At 40.6% G+C, this 24,988-nt stretch overlaps 1 protein-coding gene across 1 annotated transcript in view; it reads left to right on the forward strand.

Moving 5' to 3' along the window:
• Positions 1-24,988, forward strand: part of LOC112815509 (transmembrane 9 superfamily member 2-like) — a 78,644-nt gene that overhangs the window by 38,483 nt on the left and 15,173 nt on the right. The window contains 8 exon segments of the mRNA XM_073885663.1: positions 5,487-5,566; positions 8,401-8,509; positions 9,208-9,340; positions 10,363-10,427; positions 10,429-10,483; positions 10,685-10,742; positions 19,638-19,797; positions 23,436-23,584. Of these exon segments, the coding sequence (XP_073741764.1) occupies positions 5,487-5,566; positions 8,401-8,509; positions 9,208-9,340; positions 10,363-10,427; positions 10,429-10,483; positions 10,685-10,742; positions 19,638-19,797; positions 23,436-23,584 (809 nt within the window).

The raw sequence follows: 24,988 nt of genomic DNA on the forward strand, positions 1-24,988 counted from the left end.
CCAAAGAGATTCAATCTAACACTCTAGACTTTAGTTGTTTATATAGTATTCATGGAAAGTTTAGGAAGATAGACATAGGCCAGATTTTGAATGGCCTTGAGTGCCAGGCTAAGGTATTTCTATTCACAGTACTTTTATTTCAGAAACTTACTGTTTTTATACCACCAACCAAACGTTTTTAAAAAGGTTTCATTCTGATCCCAGTATTCTTAGCTATGTATGTGAGTTATATAAGTTATTTGTGGGCTAGCCTGGGACCCTAGCCACATTTATAACATTGCTGTTGTTTTTTTTTCCCCTTCAAAATATATTCTTGATTTGTAGGCAGCATGGGCCAGTAACTGAATTGAGAAGCAGAAAATTTTGGTATTTTGGTGCTAGCTAGCCTCAAACTCATACTGTGACCTTGAGCAAGTTCATTTGCCTCTCTGGACTTCAGTTTCCCCATAATAAAATGAGAGAGTTGAAACAGATGCGTGGTTCTTAACCCTATCACATTGATGTCCTCATTTATTTATTTAAAAGATTTTATTTATTTGAGAGAGAGGCAGCATGTGTGTGCGTGTGGGGGTGGTTGGAATGGGAGAGGGGCAAGTAGACTCTGCACTGAGCTCGGAGCCCCACGTGGGGGCTCAGTTCCACAACCCTGAGATCGTGACCTGAGCTGAAACCAAGTCAGACACGCTCAACCGACTGAGCCACCTAGGCTCCCCTAATGTCCTATTTTAATAGCAAATGTTTTTGCAGCCTCCTTTTACTGTGAATTCACATTTTTAGGTACTAGATGATTGAAACTGTCTATACATGTAGTTTCAATAAACATCAGTGTAACACCCTAACTGTAATATAAAATAAAAAGAAAATACCTTTTAATAAAATAACAGTAGTTCAGTATATATTTCAGCCCCTGTCAGATGCATGCACCATTGTGTATAATCACTGTAAATGTGACAGCTGTGGATGCAGATGAAGATGAGAATATTGTACATAGGTAGCTCAAGTACCCCATGTTTCCAAATGATGGCATGATTTTCTGAAAAATTTTTTTAAAGATTTTATTTATTTGACAGAGAGACAGCAAGAGAGGGAACACAAGCAGGGGGAGTGGGAGAGGGAGAGGGAGAAGCAGGCTTCCCGCGGAGCAGGGAGCCCAATGCGGGGCTCCATCCTAGGACCCTGGGATCATGACCTGAGCCGAAGGCAGATGCTTAACGATTGAGCCACCCAGGCGCCCGATTTTCTGAAATGTTGATCGATTTTGGTAAAGTTTCAAACCAGGGGCACCTGGCTGGCTCAGTCTGTTAAGCGTCTGCGTTCGGCTCAGGTTACGATCTCAGAGTCCTGAGATCGAGTCCCGCATTGGGCTCCTCGGGCTCCCTGCTCAGCGGGGAGCCTGCTTCTCCCTTTCCCTCTGCCTGCCAGTCTCCCTGCTTGTGTGCTCGCTCTGTCAAATAAAAAGAAAAAAAAGTTTCAAACCGAACATAGTACTGTTTTCCCTCAATTTACATGGTAGTTGCAGTCCCCAAAAAAGTCAGTGTTATTAAAAACCTGTAAAAATACTTTATTTGTAAAATGGAATTAGAATCTAGGCACGGACCATAATCATTTTTAAAATTTAAAAATTTGTATTTATTTTTAAATATTTGAGACAGAGAGCGCGCACACGAGCAAGGGGGAGAGGCAGAGGCAGAGGGAGAAGCAGGCTCCCCACTGAGCAGAGAGCCCGATGGAGAATTTGATTCCAGGACCCTGAGATCATGACCTGAACCGAAGGCAGACACTTAACCTACTGAGCCACCCAGGCGCCCCACAGATCATAATCATAAGCAGTCTTTCCCTCACACCATATTGGATGGCGCATTTGGAAGTTTTTCTCAATTCCTTGTTGTGTTGGTTGGTCTCCCAGTGCGCTGTAGAAGTCCGGCGTTCTATGCTGCAAACACCAGAAGCATCCCTACACATTTTCATTCTGCCCCCGAGGGGGCGCTGCTCCCCGTGTTGAAAACATCTGGACTAGAAGAAGCCCTCGTTGTCTGCCCATTTGATTCTTAGAGCCCCTTCCAGAGTATTTATTGAGTGAGCTCCATCGTGGGATACTGTATCAGGACTCAAGAAGTCCTGTGTGTGTTTCTACCTTTGCTTCTTGTGCCTCCAGTGTAAACAAAATTAAGGACTTGTTTTAGGAGAATTGCTGTGTCTTAGAAAAGACTTTGAAACGCTGGCATGGAAAGAAGCAGAATAACTCATTAGTTTTCAGTGGATTAAGGAAATAGGTTCCACCACTTATCTGTCTGCATTTGTCATTTTGTTCTCAAATGTGCCTTAGGATTTTTAAATAGTTTCTTATTTTCTTAGGGAAGAGTAATATGTGTTATAGTCTGTTATTTCCAGCAGATGGCAATGTTTGGTGCAAAAACCATTAGGTTTAACAGATTTTTCTAGGCTCTCTTTGTATTTAAAAATCCAAACTTCATGGCGCATATTTGAAAGTATCTCTCCGTTTTGAAAGACTTGATATGAGTTAACTTGCTTAAGGCAATGGATAGGCTGGTGAAGAAGATGCCCGTAATTCAAATTTTTACAAATGAAGTCACATTTTACTATTGAAACAATATTTTAATAGAATGGCTAAGATACATGCTTTTATGCAATGAATATTTATCCCTTGATTTGTCTATAAATTCTGATTTCCTTATAGGTTTTTTTTTAATTTTTGTTTTCTTAAAGATTTTATTCATTTGAGAGAGAGAAAGCACAAGCAGGGGGAATAGTAGGCAGAGGGAGAGGGAGAAGTAGGTCCCCCGCTGAGCAGGGAGCCCGATGCAGAACTCGATCCTAGGACCCTGGGATCATGACATGAGCCGAAGGCAGACGCTTAACCCACTGAGCCACCCAGGCGCTCCTCCTTACAGGTTTTAAATAATAATTTATTTCAGAACAGTTTCAGACTACAGAAAGATTGCCAGAACACTACAAAGAACCCCCATAGTCTCTTTAATCAGACGCCCCAATTGTTACTATTTTACTCCTTTGCTGCATTTTTCACCCTTATCTGTGTGTCCATTAGCCTTAGTCTTTCTCTGAATCTTTGGAGAGCTAGGTGTTCCATCACCCCTAAACACTCCGGAGTCTTTCCCCCAAACAAGATCACTTTCCTACTAGCATAGCATATCACTAGCATAGTGATTCCTCCAAATCAGGAATCTGCATTGGTATCACATTACCATCTGGTCCACATCCATCCATTCAAATGTTGCCAGCTGGCCAACAGTGTCACTTTTTCCCTTCGTGGTTTGAGATCCTATCCAGGAGTATGTGTAACAGTTTGTGATCTCCAATCCAGACTGGTTTTTCTTTCTCTGTCTTCCACAGTCTTGAAATTTTTATAGAGTAAGGACTTTACAGTCTGCAGGATGACTATTAATCTGGGTCTGTCTGATGGTTCTTTATGAGCAGGCTCAGGCCATACGTTCTAGCAGAGATTATACAGTGGAAGTGATGCTGCACGTTAGGAGGCATGTGATGTCAACCTGCTTTGTCACTGCTGATGTTAACCACGATCTCCTAGTCATCAGGTTTTAGCTAAAATCAACCGTTGAATTAAAACCCAATTAAAGGGGCACCTGGGTGGCTCAGTTGGTTAAGCGACTGCCTTTGGCTCAGGTCATGATCCTGGGGTCCCAGGATAGAGTCCCACATCTGGCTCCCTGCTCTGTGGGGAGTCTGCTTCTCCCTCTGCCCCTACCTCCTCTCATGCACTCTCTCTTTCTCTCTCTCAAATAAAACCCAATTAAAATCTGCCCTTTGGATTTTTAAAATTTTTATTTTTTTAAGTAGGCTCCACACCCATTGTGGGGCTCGAACTCACAACCCTGAGATCAAGAGTCACATGCATGTTCTACCAACTGAACCATCCAGGTGCCCCTTGGGTTTTTGTTTTTTAAAACAGTACATATTAGGGGCACCTGGCTGGCTCAGTCCGTAGAGCGTGCAATTCTTGATCTCAGGGTCGTGAGTTCAAGCCCCACATTGGACGTGAAGCCTACTTGTTAAAAAAAAAAAAAAGCGCACATTGAGTCTCCATTGAGTCTCCATACTCCAACTCTAAACTTCAGAAAAGACACCTAACAAACACCCACTTTTATTTTATTTTTAAATTTAAATTCAGTTAATTAACATATATTATTGGTTTCAGAGGTAAAGGTCAGTGATTCATCAGTCTTATATAACACCCAGTGCTCATTACATCACGTGCCCTCCTTAATGTCCATCACCCAGTTAGCCCGCCCCTGAACCCTCCTCCCCTGCAGCAACCCTCAGTTTGTTTCCTAGAGTTGAGTCTCTTATGGCTTGTCTCCCTCTGATTTTGTCTTGCAAACACTCAGTTTTAAATAATAAGTCATTTCAGGGGCGCCTGGGTGGCTCAGATGTTTAAGCATCTGCCTTCGGCTCGGGTCATGATCCCAGGGTCCTGGGATTGAGTCCCGCATCGGGCTCCCTGCTAGGCGGGGAGCCTGCTTCTCCCTCTGCCTCTGCCTCTCTCTCTCTGACTCTCATGAATAAATAAATAAAACATTTAAAAAATATATAAATAATAAGTCATTTCAAACATTACTTGGTCAATTTGTACCAGCATTTTCCTTTTGCTAAGAGCATGTTATTGATTTGGGGGGTGATTACTCTGAATTAATGGTGTAAGTGTTTATTGGGGGTTACCACTTAAGATCTTCATCTACTGGGGATATTTTGTAAGAAAGCTGCTGACAGTTTGAGTTTGATCACACATCAACAGGAACAGCTTGATTGGTAATTGTATTTTCTTGTGGTTTATTCAGTATTGAAAATTACAATATTTGAAAACAGAACATCTTTTGTAAACTTGTTGCTACTACCTCTCAAAATACTTAACGTATAAAAATGTAGGGGTGCCTGGTTGGCTCAGTCAGAAGAGCATGGGACTCTTCATCTCGGGATTGTGAATTTGAGCCCCACGTTGGGTGTAGAGATTACTTTAAGCAAACAGATAGTCTGTTTTATTGTTTAATTTTTATTTATTTGAGAGAGAGAGAGAGAATGCACAAGTAGGAGGAGGGGCAGAGGGACAAGCAGACTCCCTGCTGAGTGTGGAGCCCAACTCGGGGCTCAGTCCCAGGACCCTGAGATCATGACCTGAGCCGAAGTCAGAAGCTTAATTGACTGAGCCACCCAGGTGCCCCTAGATGGTCTGTTCTTAAAAAAGGTTGCTACTTCTGGTGAACAGCAGCAGGCTAAAATTACTTTCTTTCTAGTCCCTTTCTGATATGAAGAAGAATATCAGTTAATAAAAATAAGATAAAAATGCCAGGGTACATCTCATTATTCCATGAAGTTAGTAGTGACAAGATGGAGAAAGTACATGCCGAATAACTTTCTGTTTGTTTTAGGATTATAACCAGCAAAAGGTCAGTGAAAGTTTGGTCATATAATTGTATATTTTTGTTTTTTAGGAAAACAAAAGCATCAAGCGGGCATCTAGATGGGATTATATTTTGGAGTCCATGCCTTATACCAACATTCAGTGGTTTAGGTAAGTACTTTAGTTTTATTTTTTATTTTTCAATTCATTTATTTTTTTTTTAGTAATCTCTACCCCCAATGTGGGGCTTGAGCTCATGACCCCGAGATCAAGAGTCACATGCTCTTCCAACTGAGCCAGCCAGGCTCCCCTACGTAAGTACTTTATGAAACAAAGAATACATAGCTTAAAGGGGGGAAATGTAAATATATATTTGTATTACATATATATATTTGTTAAAGATTTTATTTATTTTAGAGAGAGTACGAGCACGGGGAGGGGCAAAGCGAAAGGGAGAGAGAGAATGTGAAGCAGACCCCCCACTGAGCATGAAGCCCAGGGCAGGGCTCAATCCCAGGACCCCAAGATCATGACCTGAGCCCACATCAAGAGTTGGAGGCTTAACCGACCGAGGCACCCAGGTGCCCCTATACATATATATTTTTAAAAATTATTTTGTTACCAGAGATGGTCTTGGGTGACATTTTTTCTTCTGTGGCTAGTTTCCCCTCTCAAGGGGACATTCCCTCAGCAGGTCAGATAATGGAGAGGGCTGTGTGGGGGTCGGGGCTTGAGTGAAGGGCCGCTCATTCCACTGGTGTTCTTCCTAGTCTCTGTTAGGTGGCCGTGCACTCTGCCTGGCTCTGAGACAGTGTGAGGGAGCCACACAGGTTTCTGCTCCCATGAAGCTTACTATGTTCTAGTGGATTCGGGGGAAACTGCTTGATTCCTCAGGAATCTTCAACAGGGCCAAACCACAGAGTTAGAAGTTTCAACCTGAGACGGAGGGATGGACCAGCTGAGAATGTGATGATTGGGCATGACTGTGGCAAAGTGCTGAGGGGGGGGGGTCAGGTGTTAGCTCAATTTGGAGTGGAAGAAGACTATAAAAGTAAAAATGAAAGTGAGGAAAGGTGTGATTCTGAGTATGGTCTTTTGAGGTGATGATTTTCCTTATATTGCCATTGCCTTTAAAGTGAGAATAGCGGCGCACCCGGGTGGTGCAGTTGGTAAGCGCCTGACTCTTGGTTTCGGCTCAGGTCATGATCTCAGGTTCGTGAGATCGAGCCCTGCCTTGGGCTCCATACTCAGTGGGAGTCTGCTGGAGATGCTCCCTCTCCTCTCCCTCTGCCCCTACCCGCTGCATGCACTCTCTCTCTCTAAATAAATCTTTTAAAAACAAGTGAGAACAGCATCCCCCAGTCCTGTTTTTCTAGACTTGTTCCTTCTGCTCTTCCTGCTCTCACTCCTTCTCTTCTTCATTATTATGATCATACCGTAGCTTTTCCACAGAGTCTCTTGGTTGAGCAACTGGCCAGGTCCCATTTTGTTACACCTCCAGGAGTCTCTTCAGATAAAATTTATGTAAATGGTTTTTCCAAAGGGATTGTGAAAGCAAGGGGCCTCTGGATACCTTGTGGGGGCTAATCTCTAGTAGTAGTGATATTTATAGTGTAATGAGGAATGTACTTTAGTTTCTGTCATGAGCTAATTTACTTATGACATTTAACAGACATTTTAGACATCAGTCATCTTTTTAAAAATTTTTAATTGAAGTATAGTTGACATACAATATTATTAGTTTCAGGTGTACAACATAGTGATTTGACAATCCTGTACTTTGCGAAACGCTCACCATGATAGGTGTAGTTACCATCTGTCACCATATACAGTTATTACAGTATTATGGACTATATTCCTTGTGCTGTACCTTTCATTCCCAGGGCTGGCTGGCTGGCTGGCTTATTTATTTATATCAAAAAAGTCTAGTCGACACACAATGTTACATTAGTTTCAGGTGTACAACATGGTGATTCAGCAAGTCTGTACGTTCTGCTGTGCTCGCCACAAGTGTGGCCGCCCTCTGTCCCCATACAGCACCGTTACAATACCATTCACGACATCCGCTATGCTGTGCCTTCCATCCCTGTGACTTATTCCATAAACTGGAAGCCTGCACCTCCCACTCCCCTTCACCTATTTTGCCCATCCCCCCACCACCTCCTTCTGGCAGCCATAGACATCAATCAACCTCCACTTTTTTAAAACAGTGCTGGTCTTTTCATAGATTCTGGTGAAACTTTCTTGACGTGTCTGGGTTTGGCTGGGTGGTAGGATGGCAGAAGTACTGGTTTTGATTTGGGGATAATTTTTAAGTTTTAGTTTAAGTAAGAGCTCGTAGGTAAGTTGTCCATGGGGTCATTACCCTGAAGCTCACAGAATGATAAAAAGACTACAACCTTGGTTTATCAGCTAAGAAGTCAGTCAGCCATTAGTTCAACCTTGATTCCTGAACTTTCGTTCTCAGTGCCATGCTCTGGAACTGAGTTTCTGTTATTCATCTTATTTACTTCTCCTTGCTTCTTTTTGGGAATGTACTCTTAAAAAAATTCTAAAATCACCTTAATAATGTTGCTTCTATTGCTTTATTTTTTTTTAAAGATTTTATTTATTTATTTGAGAGAGAGAGAGAATGAGAGATAGCACGAGAGGGAAGAGGGTCAGAGGGAGAAGCAGACTCCCTGCTGAGCAGGGAGCCCGATGTGGGACTCGATCCTGGGACTCCGGGATCATGACCTGAGCTGAAGGCAGTCGCTTAACCAACTGAGCCACCCAGGCGCCCTCTATTGCTTTATTTGTAATGCACTTTTTGTGGTAGAGCTTTAAGTTCATTTAATATATTGATGTATTCAGCATTTGATCTAAGTTTAACCTTGGAAAACTGATCAACACAATGATAATTTGCATGTCTTTCTTTTATACATACACACATTTTCTTTTCACTGTTCAAATAAGGAGCTTGAGATTTAACTTCTCTCTCTTTTTTTCTTCCTTAAATTTTCTAGTATTATGAATTCCTTTGTTATCACTCTCTTCTTGTCTGGGATGGTGGCTATGATTCTATTAAGAACTCTCCATAGAGATATTATCAGATACAATCAGACGAATTTTTCTGTAAGTAAAAATGCACGTATTTGATTCAGCACATATTTGAATGCCTATGCTGCCCAGTTGTCAATGTTATATTTGTACTTAGAGTATATAATACCTTGAATACAGCAGACTTTCAGTGTCTAGTCGTTTTGCCCATTATACCAAATCAGAAGTTAGGGAGTTGTGTAGATTTTTAGAAAGTACAAATAAGTTTATTAGAGAAGTATTTGTTATCAACTCTGGTTCTATTCCTTTTTATACGTTTCTGAACTTTCAGGATATTATTTAAGGTTTTCATTAATTTGGAGCATGAGATAAATGTACCAAACATTGCAAAATGCTATCATTTAGGTTAAATTTAGTTTTATCTCATGTATACATTTTGACTCTTATAGTCATTTGTGTATTGGTGAATTTTAAATGTCTATAAAATTGGTTGAATTCCTTCTGTATGTCAAATGATTTTGCTTTCTTCATGAAATTAAGCCAGGTGTGTGCCCTATATGATGAACACATTCCCCCCAATGCAAACCTTGGAGTAAGGGAGCGACTTATTTTACGGCAGGATCACATACCTTCCAGAGACCTGCTGTATCCAAAATGAGCTATTGGTTTCCAGTTAATCTGTCTTTCGAGTAAAATTCATTTTCGTCTACCTTTCAGAGTTTCGGTAACTTTCTGTCATAGTGTGTGTTTACCAAAGACTTTCTCATGTGCAGGAAGAGGTCCAGGAGGACTTCGGTTGGAAGCTGATTCATGGGGATGTATTCAGACCTCCAAGGAATAGAATGCTGCTCTCAGCTTTCCTGGGTCAAGGAACACAAGTTTTGATTATGATGTTTATTACCTTATGTGAGTAGGCTCAGATCAATAGGTGTCATCTTAAACATTCTTAGTCAACTGCTGACCTATGTTAAATTTTGATCCATGTGCACAAAAGGACTTTGAAAATACCCTGAAGTTTAAGAAAATGTATGTTTTCTAGTACTTACATTTCCATCTTCTCAAATTAAGGAGAGGAGTCTGAACACGTTCCTATGTCAAGGACCTTTCATGCCTTCTTCAGTTCTGAATAATTTATTGTAATGTCCAATACATATATTCCTCTCTTTGCAAAATAGGTGCTTTCTTGAAAATCAGCGTGTGGGTAGAAGCATATTTAACGTGGACTAAGGGAATTCATAATTAATGACTAGCATTTTGAAATGCTATGGCAAGCCTAGGCGCTGGTCTTTAAATGTGTAAACACAATGGCATCTTTAGTAGTCTTTCAATGGCTGATAAACCCTGGCTGCCTTCATTTATAAAGTGAAAATGGAGCTTGTCAATTTTTGATAGCCAGAGTGTTGATTTTCGTAAACAAAGCTGCTGTAAAAAAAAAAAAAGAGGAAGGCTTATTAGGTGTTTCACATGTCAGTGATAATTTCAAAATGCAGCTCTCAAGGTTATATTTTCCTGAGACCAAGTCTTGCTTTGATTTTTTTATTCCTCACCTTGAATAAAGGGAAGCAGAAGGACATTTTTGTGGGGAAAAATGAGTTGCTGTTTAGGGCGTGATCCTGGAGTAGGGAAGGGGGATTTAGTTTGCTTAATTTTGATTTAAGCAGTGAGATTAAAGACTAGACCCCACTTGGAAACTGACTTCATGTGCCCAGTATTGAAAATCACACCTTTTCGTTACGAAAAAAATTGTCATTAGCTAAGTGAATAACAGTCATTCACAGTGTCACTTAAGTACTCACACCACAGAATTTCCTCGTGTGCTGTTACACATAATGTGTTTTAATAAGCAGGTCTTTAATTTATTATAAAGTCTTGCATGTTTCTGGGGCTGTTATTGTCACTGCTTTGATATTTCTTTTTTGTACCTTTAGTTCTGGTGTGCTTTGGTTTTCTTTCCCCCGCCAGTCGGGGGGCCTTGATGACCTGTGCCGTTGTGTTTATGGGTCCTCCTGGGAACCCCTGCTGGATATGTGTCAGCTAGAATGTATAAGAGTAAGCATTGCAACTGTTATCATTCCAGTTAGTTGGTGTGTTAAATGTAGACATTAAGAGGCTGTAAAAGAAAACATTTAAAAATTGCATGGGGCATTTTAGCTGGCCTATCAAAATGTAATTGGGCCCTGGGTATAAAGTAGTTGAAAAGTGGACTAAATAAGTTGCTACAGTAACTATTTCTGTCTTTTCCTTCTTCAGCACTTAAAGGTGTTAACTGGAAGACAAATTTTTTGCTGATAGCACTATTATGTCCTGGGTTAGTATTGCTCGTTCTCTTTTCTCTACACAATTATACTCTTTCTTGGACTTCCTCTTAGAAAACAAAATCACTGTACCCTATAATGAGGAGTAGAAAGGAGATGAGCTACCACTGTGTTTTCTGTAGCGTGAGCATTCTCTCTCTGTGGTATCTGCATTCCTTTCATCTTTTTGTACATGTAACCTCTAGTACAAAGAGACAGCCGTGGTGCCGCTGTATTCGATTTTGATCTTTGGTTTGGAAGCAGATTTCATAAATGCGCATCTCAGTTATATAGCTTGCATTATAGATCATGTTAGAATGGCAATTTCCGCTCTACCTTGTGTTGTTCCCCTTGTCACTGGCTTCCGGGATCCTTTCTTCCTGTCTCCCCTAGGTCCTGAGGTGTCATTCGTGACTCCAGCTCCCAGGTAGAGTCATGGTCCACGTGGAAGTGGGCGGGGCTGCGCTGTGGCGGGCCAGTAGCTCCCTCCGCCCCCTCATTATAGAGATGTGGGGTTGGCGGCCAAGCCAGGGAGCAAGTGTTCGAGGTCACACGGGAAGTCGGTGACAGAGCCCAGGCTATACATAACTGAATGTCCCCCCTGCATCCTGTCCAGGGCTCTTCCCACAGAACCTCACTGATGAAGTGCTGACTCACTTTGGGTTTCTTTCTTTCTTTTCTTTTCTTTTTTTTTTTTGAGATTTTGTTGGAATTCTTTTTTTTTTTTAAAGATTTTATTTATTAGAGAGAGAACGAGTGGGAGGAGGGGTAGGGGGAGAAGCAGGCTCCCTGATGAGCAGAGAGCCCCACATGGGACTCAGTCTCAGGACCCTGGGATCATGACCTGAGCTGAATGAAGGCAGATGTTTAACAAACTGAGCCAGCCACCTGGGTGCCTGGGACTTTGGGTTTCGTCTCCTTAGTTAGCCTGGGCTACCATAACAAAATACCATAGACTGGGGTGGGGGACGCTTAAACAATAGAAATTTGATTTCTCACAGTTCTGGAGGCAGGGATGTCGGAGATCAGGGCACCAACAGGGTTGGGTCCTGGTGAGAGCTGTCTTCCTGGCTTGCAGATGACTGCCTTCTTACTGTTTCCTCACATGGCAGGCAGAGATGGTGAACTCTTGTGTCTCTTCTCAGAAAGGCACCGATCTCATCATGAAGGCCCTACTCTCGTGACCTCATCTAAGCTTAATCACCTTCCAAAGGCCTCACCTCCAAATACCATTACATAATGGATTAGGGCTTCAACATATGAATGGGGGGGGGACACAATGCAGTTCATAACACGTTTCATTTCTAATATTCTTTCCTTGATATGTTATAAAGGACAGTTTTTTTAAAGGAAAGGTAGTGGATTATATCTTAATTGTCATGTGGTACTTTAATTCCTATTTGTTACAAAGTTCCCACATCCGTGATGCTAGGAGTATGTTGCAATAGTGGAAGAGGTCCTATAGTGAAAGTTATACATAGTAAATTCAGTTGTGTTATATTCTGATTAGTGACAAAGTGAGAGCAAATGCTTTAATAATGCTCTGTGACTGTGTGTCATGCAATAAATCATGCAATGCAGTGATAGGTTCTGTAGACCCATAATCATTCATCTCCATGTGGCTGGTTTCCCTCAAAACTCCAGGGAAAAAGATTAGATCATTGAAAGGATTGAACATTACAAGTTTGCACATCAAATACAGGAACCTCAGAATTTTTGACTTATTTAAAATAAGGACAGTGCACACCCCTCCCCTTCCCCACCTTGAATAGAGCCATCTGCTTTTCCTATAACTCTTTTCAAGGGAACTTGAATGGGTGGTCTTTTCTGAGGTGAATGCTTTATTACATTTCTGTAAGAAAGCGACGTCCTTGACAATACTTCAGATATTTGTTGCTTCAAGTTCAAGACTCACATGAATCCAAAACTGAATAAATTTGGCAATGAAGTGCCATTGTGCAAAAGTCATTATACTAGATTGTAATACAAGGGATATTACATGCAAGAGCCAGTCTATAAGCCATTCACTATTCTCTGCATTATTTAGTTACTCATTCAACATACTTATTGTGGTCTTTTTGGTTTTGTTTTGTTTTTGTTTTTACCATATTTAAGGCATTATGTGAGGCACTATAGAAGAAAGAAATAAAAATTGCCCCTGAATCTTTGCCTTCGTGGCTCAAGATGAATAATAATGGCCATTTTTCATCACACAGATGTTCCATCTTACTGCAATAATAAGTTACATCATTGAAATAGAAGATGTAAAAGAATTAGAATATACCATATCACTAGGCTTGATTAGACAAATTAAACAATGTCTGAAAAGCATTAGCATTTGCGGTGCACTATGAGCGGTTTTCAACATGTTTTTTATGGGATCAATTTTGAAGAATATTTTACACAGAAAAATTTAAAAATTTGAGTAGAAATCCATAATAACATGGCTCAGGTTTACATGGACTATGAAATGATGCAGTGTCAAGCCACGGTTTTGTAAAAGTAAAAAAAAAAAATTTAAATTTGAAAAGCAAATTTAAATAATGGCGGTTGTGTCCAGGGTGGGTTTTTGGGTGGCTGGGGGACAGAAGTGTGAAGGAGACTATTTATATCAGACTTAATTTTCACTCTTTTTTTAAACCTTTTGCATCATATACCATATGCATGTGTTACCTATTTTATTACTTTTATTATTTTTAAGTAAGTTCCACACCCTGAGATCAAGACCTGAGTTGATATCAAGAGATGCTTAACTGGGCGCCTGGGTGGCTCAGTTGGTTAAGCGACTGCCTTCGGCTCAGGTCATGATCCTGGAGTCCCGGGATCGAGTCCCGCATCACGCTCCCTGCTCAGCAGGGAGTCTGCTTCGCCCTCTGACCCTCCCCCCGTCGTGTGCTCTCTCTCATTTTCTCTCTCTCAAATAAATAAATAAAATCTTTAAAAAAAAAAGAGATGCTTAACTGACTGACCCACCGAGGTGCCCCACCTATTTTTAAATAATTTCATTATAAACAACAATAACAGCAACTCATAACCGTATATTAAAGTGGAGAGGTAGTGATAGAAGCTACTAGCACAGGCTTTATTTTTTTATTTATTTTTTTAAAGATTTTATTTATTTATTTGACAGAGAGAGACACAACGAGAGAGGGAACACAAGCAGGGCGAGTGGGAGAGGGAGAAGCAGGCTTCCCACGGAGCAGGGAGCCCGACGCGAGGCTCGATCCCAAGACCCCGGGATCATGGCCTGAGCCGAAGGCAGACGCCTAATGACTGAGCCACCCAGGCGCCCCTAACACAGGCTTTAGAGGTGCGCGTGCACACACACACACACACACACACGTGCACGCACGTGCACTCCCATGCACACATACCCTACACTCTGCACACACATAGCAGTTCATTTCCCAGTTCTGCCTCCTTCTAGTTACCAGGCCTTGAGCAAGTTGTGAATAATGCTGAATGAACATAGGGGTTCGGGCATCTCTTTGAGATTTTTGCCTTCTATTGCATTAAATAGATATTTTCTACGGCACCATTTTTATTCCCTTGTCATTTCTTCTATTATTTTTTTTGAGTTCTTAGTGGTTACCTTACAGATTACAATTAAATTAATCAATGTATACTAATCTGATTTGGATTAATTCCAACTTAATTTCAGTATTATACAAAAACTTTGCTCCTATGTAGCTCCTTTCCCTCCTTCCTTCTTTGAGCTGCTGTTGCCATACAGATTACATCTTAATACTTTGCATGCTTGTCAACACAGATTTATAATGATCGCATTATGCAGTTGTCTTTTAAATTAGGCAAAAAAGATCTTCAACTAATATTTACTAATCATGGGATGTTGGGCAAGTGGTTTTACCTCTCTAATCTTGGCTTTCTTCATCTGTAGAATGCAAATCATGGTATTATCTACCTCATGGTTGCTGTGAGGATTAAATGGGATAATGTGTGTAATGGATTTGAAAGAGTGCCTAGCATATACTGAGTGCTCAATAAATGGTAGCTGTGGTTATCAGCTACTCTTGACTTCTGCTGTCATGCCTTTGCTCATGCTGTTCCATCTTTTTGTAATCACTTCTTTCCAATCCTCCAATGCCAAATTTCTATTCTTTCTTATGTCCCAGCTCAAATGCTACCACTTCCATGTTCTGGAATTTTATAGTGTCTATTATCATTATTATAACACTTATCACAGTGTTCCTTAGATTGGAGTTATTTGTGATATGCCTTATTGTGCATTCTAAAACTCATGAGGGTGAGTACTATGTCTTATTCATTTCTGTATCTCTCACAGCTTGTAACCAAGTGCCCTATATGGAGTATAAGTGCCTTCTATGGAGTAAGCGCTCAGTAAATATCTACTGTATGATTGAATCAAGTGAATAATTTAAAAATGCAAAACAGATTCGTTTTCCTAGTTCTGTTAGTAGAATTGAATGCAATTTTAAAGCAATAAACCAGGCATGATACGAAGGACATACTTCCCTCGAGTGGTTTAGGGGCTCCTTTAGGTAGATGGGAGAGAGAATTATAAGGTACTGGCATTCTCATTTCTTAAAACGTAGTAGGTTGGAAAGAGAAGTTCAGTGCCTCATGGTATATCAATGTGCGAGTAGCTCATGTGGTGCCATAAATGGGCAGTGTAAAAATGGCTTTAAATTTAAAAGAAGAAGCATTTAGGTTAATGAACATAGATGTTCCCTAAAAGAAATTGAAGAAAGTAAGATTATCAAACCATATACTTTTCCTTCATGTAACCCCAAATGTGGTAGGTAGGAAAAGGCAGAGGTAGCCTAGTTTGATGGGCATGTACCCAAACTTTATAATTAGAGAGAAGCAAGTCTGAATTCCAGCACTTACTATTAGGCTCTCGGTATTAGGTAAGTGACTTTGGGGGAAATCCTGTAACTTTCCTGATTGTCCGTTTCCTTGCCGGGTAATGCCTGTGTCACAGAGTCGTTTAGAGAAATAAATGAACTAATGGATTGTGAAATTATTTTGTGAGCTATAACGTGCTTTTGATTACTCTTTTGTTCTGTATTCCTACTGCTCTGTGTTTATCATCTGCTATAGTATTTCCCATGTTGTTTTGTAATTTATTTGTTTATCTCTGTCCCCCACTAGACTGAGCTTTTCAGAGCAAGGGTTCTTACTTATCTTTGAACACCAGGGCCTAACACATAGGTACTCAATAAATGTTTGATGAATTTGTGAATAAATGTTTCAGGTAGGAGATGAACCCAGATGACCTCTTAAGTTTCCTTTTAGTTTTGCTGTTTAAGATTCCATGAAAAGGTCTAGAAATAATTAGAGATCAACAAAGGAAGAACTATCTAGAATATAAAAACTTGAAACTGAAGGGCAGTTACAGAATTGTTAAACACATATTAACATTCTAGAGTGTACTTTCAAAAGGGAAATTGTTGAGACGGGTTAATTGAGTTTATGTATAAGAAGGGAGGTTATGATTTGTCAAGTGAGAAATAATTTTTCTGGCCATGGAATGATAACAGCTGAAATGAATCTCTCAAAAGCTAGGAAATTTGGCAGAGGAATATTGTGGCTGAACAAATTCATTAGAGCAGAAAGGTATTAAGAAACATTTGAAGAAGTATGGTTAAATCATAGGAAACCAGATTCCCTTATTAAGATGCCAGAAACTAATGAGACCTAAGGTGGAGGTTTACTGTTGTTGCATTTATTGTTGTTTGAAAGAGCTTCAAACCACGTCTCTGGCGGGAGCATGTGTGAGCCTTCAAAAAGCACAATAGAGGTACCTACTGACATAGGTTTTAGTAGGGAGAAGAGATCGTACACGCAGTGGGGAGGGTGGAGCAGAAATAGTAACATGAAGGAAGAAATGGCTGAAGTTGGTTTATAATGAGAGATGAGGAACATCCAAAAAAAAAATGATCTTGAATAAGAAATTGGAGAAAGGTGGCAGATAGGAAGGCAGCATTATATCCTAGAATTGGAATGGACCTTGAGAGAACTTCCAACTAAAGAATTAACCAGAGTCTTAGCTGGTGCGTCGTGATGTGGCTGATGCCACATTCCCTCTCTCTGGTCTTTGACAAAATGTCTGGGGGAAGAGAAGATAGACCTGATTGGCAGGGTGGGTTCCCACCATAGATGCCTTAGGATGGCACGGTGGCATGGAAACAGCTTGCTCGTGAAGAATCACACACACCTGAATTAGAATCCCAGCTCTGCCTCTTATCCGCTGTCTGACCTTGAGCTAATTACCTAATACCCCTAAAAGACATGAAGAACTCTGTCTATTCAAGTGACTCCTATTTCTCATGTGCCTGGATTGTTCATCTAATTTTTCTTTCTTTCTTTTTGACCTATTTAATTTTTTCTTTTTTCCTCCGGTTTTATTGGGAACTAATTGACATCCATCACTGTATAAGTTTAAGGCATATAGCATGATGGTTCCATTTACATATACTGTGCACTGATGACCACAATAGGTTCAGCTCACATCTGTCATCTCCTATAGCTACAATAAAAGGCAAATAAAGAAGAAAAAGGAAAAAAAAAACCTCTCCTTATGATGAGATCTCTTAGGATTTACACTCTTAACTTCCCTCTCTATCTACCACGCAGCAGCGTTAGCGGAAGCCATCATGTTGTACATTACGTCCTTTGTACGGACCTTTTGACCACCTTCTTCCCCCCGCCCTGGCCCCAGTTAGCCACAAGTCTGATTTCTTTTTCTATGAGTTTGGTTTGCCTTTTTTTTTTTTTTAAGATTTATTTATTTATTTGAGAGAGAAAGAGAGCGAGCAGGGTATGGGCAGAGGGAGAGGAAGAGAATCCTGAGCAGACTTGCCACTGAGCGCAGAGCCCAGCACAGGGCTCGATCTCACGACCCTGAGATCACGACCCGAGCGGAAACCAAGAGTCAGATGCTAAACCGACTGAGCCACCCAGGCGCCCCGAGTTTGGGTTGCTTTTGTTTTTGCTTTAGATTCCCTGTGTAAGTGAGATCATATGGTATTTGTCTTTCTCTTATTTCAGTTAACATAATGTCTTCAAAGTCCACCCATGTTGTCGCAAATGGTAGGATTTCCTCCATTTTTAGGCTGAATAATATTCCAGCGTATATATACACTACAACTTCTTTATCCACTCATGTTTCGATGGGCACTTAGGGTGTTTTCATTTCTTCTCCTCCCCCTCTTCCTCCTCAAGCTGCTTTCTAAGACATACCATTAGCTTTATGTTCTAACCCTTTTACTGAGGTTCTCATTCCCCTTGTCATATTTCTAATTCCAAAGAGCTCTTTTATTTCTCACCAGTGCTTAAAGTGTCATCTTGCTTCGTGGCTGCAGTGCCTCTTCTAATCTCTTCGTGGATGTCAATCATAGATTTTCCTTTCTAGAGTTTTCTTGTGAGCTGCAGGGACCTTCTCTAAGAGGCTAGACCCTCCAGTCTTCTGCTGGGGTCGGGAAGGGAAGGTCTTTGGCTCTGCGGTGCAGGGGAGGGAATCTGCAGGTCTGTGAGTGTCTTGGGCTGACTTTCAGCCAGTCCTGGTTTTGGCCACTCCTTCCCTCCCACTCACAGGGGTACCTGGCGCTACGTATCCCTGAACCTTTTCTGGAGTTCTGTGGTATAACCTGAGTGGCCTCTCGGCTTTTCCTACAGATGACTTGGGATACAGGTTTCCCAGTTGTACTAACTCAGTTACTACTTGTCCATCTGCTGTTTGCTTTCCAAAATTTGTTGCTAATGTCTTCTCTCCTGTATCCCCCTTTCTTGTGTATTTGTGCCTTTTTAAAGTTCCTTTACTAACATTTTATCGGAGTTTTGAGGAGGCGGCAGAACTAAATGTGTGATTTCAATCTGCCATCTTTAACCAAAAGTCTCTCAGTGCTTCATGTCTTTTATATACATCATTTACATTTTAACCATCACCACCTTATACAGATTGGTACCACTTTGTATCTGGTCTCCTTGTCTCTAGTTTCTCTTCCCTTAGGGCTGTCCTTTGCCATGCTGCAGACTCATCTGCCTGGAAGGCTGCACTGTGTACCCCAGAACTTTGAGTGTAAAACCCCTTCAGCTGCCTCCTGATGTTGCCAGGAGCAAGTCTACCTTCCTTACCCCGACGTTCAAGGCCTTCCACAATCTAGCCTCTGACCACCCCCTCACCCTCATTTTTAGGCTTTCAGAAACACTCACATCCATACCCATACCCACATTCACCTGTAGCTTTGACCAAGCTTGTCTGGAACCAATAGGGGCACAATAGCTGGGCTTGCCTGGTGATTTATCCAGTGGCTGATTTAAAGCTCTTGTGTTAAGTGAACACTTGTTGGACTTGAGACTCATAGCCCATTTCAGTCTGGAATTCTGTTTTCAGTGTATGCATTTTTTAAAAAAGATTTATTTATTTGAGAGAGAGAGAGCACATGAGAGGGGGGAGGGTCAGAGGGTGAAGCAGACTCCCTGCCGAGCAGGGAGCCCGATGCGGGACTCGATCCAGGGACTCCAGGATCATGACCTGAGCCAAAGGCAGTCGCTTAACCAACTGAGCCACCCAGGTGCCCCTCAGTATATGCATGTTCTTAATTGTGTTCACTATATTGCACATTGAGTTTTTCCATGGTATATTACTCCACACCTTATTTTCTGCTAGACTCAGGAGGTGCAAAGATGAGTAGGATGTAGAAAGGATGTCTTATAATAAACTGCTGTCTTATTATATGGTATTGGGTTTAAGCCCCAGCTCAGTGGCCGGCTTTCCACAGTGAGACTTAATATTCTTCTAGGGTTTAGCCTTGTCATTTATTATATCCTTCCCACCAAAAGAATGTTCTGACATTCACATCAAGTATGATTATAACATTTTCCTGAAAGCATATTGTTTCCTGATGATGTTTTTTTCTCCCTAGTGTCGTCTTTGTCGACCTTTTCTTTATGAACCTGATTCTTTGGGTGGAAGGGTCATTGGCTGCAATCTCCTTTGGTACCCTGATAGGTATCCTTGCGATGTGGTTTGGAATTTCAGTACCATTAACATTTTTGGGTGCATACTTTGGAAGCAAGAAAAAGGTAAATTTGTAAAATATTGCTTTTGGCCACTGACTAATGTCTGAAATAATACCTCAATATGTATATTACTATATATGGAATGCGAAATGTACCATTGGCAAAAACTACAAAGGATAATCATTTTGGAATAAAAGATTTGAAAAAATTTTTAAAAATGAAACACAGTAGTACTTCAAAAGACGCTATTTAATGTACTTCCCACTTTATAGGTTGTTTATATTTCTGTCTATCTCTGTTGGATGAAATTAAAGGGACATATTGTCAAAAGGCTGACTTTAACAAAGTCAGAAAAGTAATAAGATTATACAGTGGGGGAAGAAAGCAAAGATACAGTCTGAAAAATGGAGCTGTGCAGTTTATAGATCTGAAGTTAGCCTATTCCATGCATCGTGTAAAGGAGCAGGATATCAAAAAGACTAAATGAGGCCATACTGCAAAAGGATTGTATAAAGATATAGTGTGAGTTTGCAGGAAAGAAATAAGACAAAACAGGAGCTGGAGTTCCACACAGAGCAGAAAAAAGAAAAATGTCTGAAAAATACACATTTTAAGAGAAATTCTTTTTCCCCCCCAAATTTTATTTAAATTCTAGTTAGTTAACATATAGTTTAATATTGGTTTCAGGAGTAGAATTTAGTGATTCATCCCTTACATACAACACCCAGTGCTCATCACAGGTGCCCTCCTTACTGCCCATCCCCCATCTAGCCCTTCCCCCACCCGCCTCCCTCCAGCAACCCTCAGTTTGTTCTCTAGTGTTAGGAGTCTCACAGTTTGCTGCCCTCTCTCTTTTTTTCCCTTCCCCTATGCTCATCTGTTTTGTTTCTTAAATTCCACCTATGAGTGAGATCATATGCTATTTGTCTTTCTCTGACTGGCTTATTTTGCTTAGCATAATACACTCTAGCTCCGCCCATGTGGTTGCACATGGCAAGATTTCATTCTTTTTGATGGCTGAGCAATATTCTATTGTGTGTGTGTGTGTGTGTGTGTGTGTGTGTATAGTAGTTCATGTGTACATATATACACACACGTATACATACATATATATGTGTATATTATATATATGTTATATATTATGTATAGCATATATATGTGTATATATAGATATATAACTACATATATATAGATATATATATGTAGTTCATATGATATCTTTATCCATTCATCTGCTGATGGGCATTTGGGCTTTTTCCGTATGTTGGCTATTGTGGATGTTGTGCTATAAACACTGGGGTGTGGGTACCCCTTTGAATCTGTATTTTTGTATCCTTTGGGTCAATACCTAGTAGTGTAATTGCTGGGTTGTAGGGTAGTTCCATTTTTAACTGTTTGGGGAACCTCCATACTGTTTTCCAGAGTGGCTGCACCAGCTTGCATTCCCACCAACAGTGTAGGAGGGTTCCCCTTTCTCCACATCCCCGCCAACACCTACTGTTTCCTGTGTTGTTAATTTTAGCCATTCTGACCAGTATGAGGTAGTATCTCACTGCAGTTTTGATTTGTAGTTCCCTGATGATGAGTGATGTTGAGCATCTTTTCATGTGTCTGTTAGCCATCTGGATGTCTTCTTTGGAAAAATGTTCATGTCTTCTGCCCATTTCTTGACTGGATTATTTGTTTTTTGGGTGTTAAGTTCGATGAACTTTATAGATTTTGGATACTAGCCCTTTATCAGCTATGACATTTGCAAATCTCTTCTGCCATTCTGCAAGCTGCCTTTTAGTTTTGTGCGTTTCTTTGCTGTGCAGAAGATTTTATCTTGATGAAATCTCAATCGTTTATTTTTGCCCTTGTTTCCCTTGCCTCCAGCAACATGGAAGAAGTTGCTATGGCTGAACTAAGAGGTTGCTGCCTGTGTTCTCCTCAAGGATTTTGATGGATTCTTGTCTCACATTTAGGTCTTTCATCCATTTTGGGAATCTATTTTTTGTGTATGGTGTTAGAAAGTGGTCCAGGTTCCTTCTTTTGCATGTTGCCATCCAGTCTTCCCAACACCATTTGTTGAAGAGACTTTTTTCCCATTGGATATTCTTTCCTGCTTTGTTGAGGATTAGTTGACCATATAGTTGTGGGTCTGGGTTCTCTCTTCTGTTCCATTGATCTGTCTGTCTGTTTTTGTGCCAGTACCGTACTGTCTTGATGACGACAGCTTTGTAATAGAGCTTGAAATCGGGCAATGTGATGCCCCCAGCTTTGCTTTTCGTTTTCAGGATTGCTTTGGCTATTCGGGGTCTTTTGTGGTTCCATACAGATTTTAGGATTGTTTGTTCTAGCTCTGTGAAAAATGTGTTGGTATTTGGATAGGGATTGCATTTTCGATTAGGGATTGCATTTGATAGTGTAGATTGCTTTGGGTGGTATAGACATTCTAACAGTGTTCTTCCAATCCGTGAACATGGAATGTTTTTCCATTTCTTTGTGTCCTCTTCAATTTCTTTCGTAAGCATTCTATAGTTTTCAGAGTAGAGATCTTTGGTTAAGTTTATTCCTAGGTATCTCGTTGTTTTTGGTGCAATTGTAAATGGGATTGATTCTTTGATTTCTTTTTCTGCTGCTTCATTATGGGTATATAGAAATGCAACTGATTTCTTTGGGTTGATTTTATATCCTGCAACTTTGCTGAATTCATGTATTAGTTCTAGCCAGTTTTTTGGTGGAGTCTTTCAGGTTTTCTACACATTCTGAGAGGACTTTTTGATATCGATTACTTCATATTGGAATAATCGCCACTAAATCTTGTCTAATCTCTCCCTCGGAACTGATAGGAAAGGATAAACATCCTTATTATCTAGCTGTGTGCTCTCTAGTATGGTGGTCACCAGCCACATGTGACTTCTGAGTGCTTGAAATGTGGCTAGTTCCAAATTGGTAAGTGTTGTAAGGAAGTGTAAAATATATAGTGAATTTCAAACAGAACAACAACAAAATATAAAACATCTATTTAGTGCTTTCAATATAAATATTTGGAGATGTTAGATGAAATGTATTCATAAGTTGCTTCTGCCTTTTTGTTTTTAAAATTTTTTAATTTATTTTTCTGAGATAGCAAGAGAGAGCATGAGAAGGGTGGGGGGGCGGATACTGAGCAGGGAGCCCAATGCGGGGCTCGATCCTAAGACCCAGGGATCATGACCTGAGCTGAAGGCAGATGCTTAAGTGACTGAGCCACCCAGGTGCCCCGATGTTGCCTATTTCTTTTCACTTTTTAAAATGCAGCTTCTAGGGCGCCTGGGTGGCTCAGTTGGTTAAGCGACTGCCTTCGGCTCAGGTCATGATCCTGGAGTCCCGGGATCGAGTCCCGCATCGGGCTCCCTGCTCAGCAGGGAGTCTGCTTCTCCCTCTGACCCTCTTCCCTCTCGTGCTCTCTATCTCTCATTCTCTCTCTCTCAAATAAATAAATAAAATCTTTTAAAAAAAATAAAAAAAAATAAAATGCAGCTTCTAAAAGCTTTAAAACTGCATATATGGCTTGCATTATATTTCTATCACACAGTGGTCTAGGCTCTGCCCACATGACTGCTCTTGGAAGTGTTCCATGTCCTGTTCTGATTCAGGATTCTGTGTTGTGATTGTATGTATATAAATTCACTTCAATTTCATTCATTCTGATTTTCACTTGATTTCTTTTCGAGCAGTTTAAGTGTCCAGTTCACACAAACCAGATTCCCCATCATATTCCTCAGCAGAATTTCTGTACCAAACCACTTTTTGGCGTCATAATCGGTGGCATTTTACCTTTTGGCTGTATTTTTATTCAACTCTTTTTCATTCTGAACAGTATTTGGTGAGTATTGGATTTTCATAATCTCAAAAAAATCTTAATTGTTGATCAATTAATTTTCCTGTATTTCAAGGAGGTTAAATTCTGGTATGGTAAAACTTCATTTGCCGCCCCCCCCCTCCCCCCCGCTTTTTATCCAGGAAATGGCAATCTGATCCCAGGGGAATTTCCTAGGGAACTTTGACTTAATTCACAAGTTTTTCAAGACACTATTTGATGGAAATTTCTATGCAGGTTTCCTTTTTAAAAAGTAATAACCTCTTTTTAAGCCTTTCCAGATGACTTAGAAAGTTGGCTCACACTGTACTTCTCTGAGCCTTTGCAGGGGGTGGGGCAGGGGTGTCCCCTGGAAGGAGGCGCCTAAAGATGGGAAGAGGCGGCCCTGATGTGTCTCTCTTTTCTGTACTGACCTTCCATGCAAGATTTCAGAGTTCCTCTGCTAAAAATACTGTGAAGACCACCGACTCTGGGTCTTCATCTGTACTGAGCTGTAAGTAATGTTTTTCTGCTCTCCTGTCTGTCAGCTGTTAGCTCTGTTGTCAGGATGCCTTCTCCCTACAGCGTTCCTCTTTCTATTTGTTACTTTGAAACTGTCGTGATTTAAGAATTCTGATATGTAAAAAAAAAAAAAAAAAAAAAAAAAAAAAAAAAGAATTCTGATATGTAAAGTAAGAACCTGTGCTCTCTGATGCAAGTTCGACAGCTTCAGTTTCTCCAAGTTCCTTTTTTTTCTTAATTCCTGATTCTTGACTGCATTCTGGTTTCAGGAGCGAGTCGAGTGGGGTGGTGCTGCAGAGGGAGTTTTGGAGATGGGGCAAAGTCCCCATAAAATTCAGTGCAGTAGCCAGCTGTGTGTGTTTAGAATGCTTTTGTCCCAAAGCAGTCTTTCAGACACAGCTTTCAAGTCCTCAAAAGTTAGGCTTAATCATGCACATTAATTGCTCACCTTTTAAACAGCATTGTGTCAAATTTGTTTAAAAGATAAGCAATAAAATCTGTTACCTTGTCAGCAACTAAATATTTAACCTGCTGCAAAATAGATTATAGTAACCGCATTTTCCAGATGTTTCTGATGGGAAAATAATTTTCAAGTGAAAACCAGAAGAGTCTTCAGACAAGTTTTATTTCAATGAAACAGAGTGTGCTTGCCGTATGCAACTTTGTATATGCTCATTATCTACAGAGATGATTTTCCCCAAGCCCTGGCCCTCGCCCTTGTGCCCAGGGATACATTCTGCAGGAGATTTTAAAATGGAGTATCGATTGGTTCCTCAGTTTCTTTTCTTTAGGAGGCTTTTAAAATTGCTCATCCCAATTTAGTCAGCTCGGCTCCATAATAATGAAAGAAATGACTTTGTTCCTCCAAAGTCTGGCAGAAATGTAATCCACACACAGCTCTAAGAAGAT

Source organism: Callorhinus ursinus, unplaced genomic scaffold (assembly GCF_003265705.2).
Source record: "Callorhinus ursinus isolate GAN/ISIS: 27379988/994484 unplaced genomic scaffold, GSC_fseal_2.0 scaffold64, whole genome shotgun sequence".
NCBI lineage: Eukaryota > Metazoa > Chordata > Mammalia > Carnivora > Otariidae > Callorhinus > Callorhinus ursinus.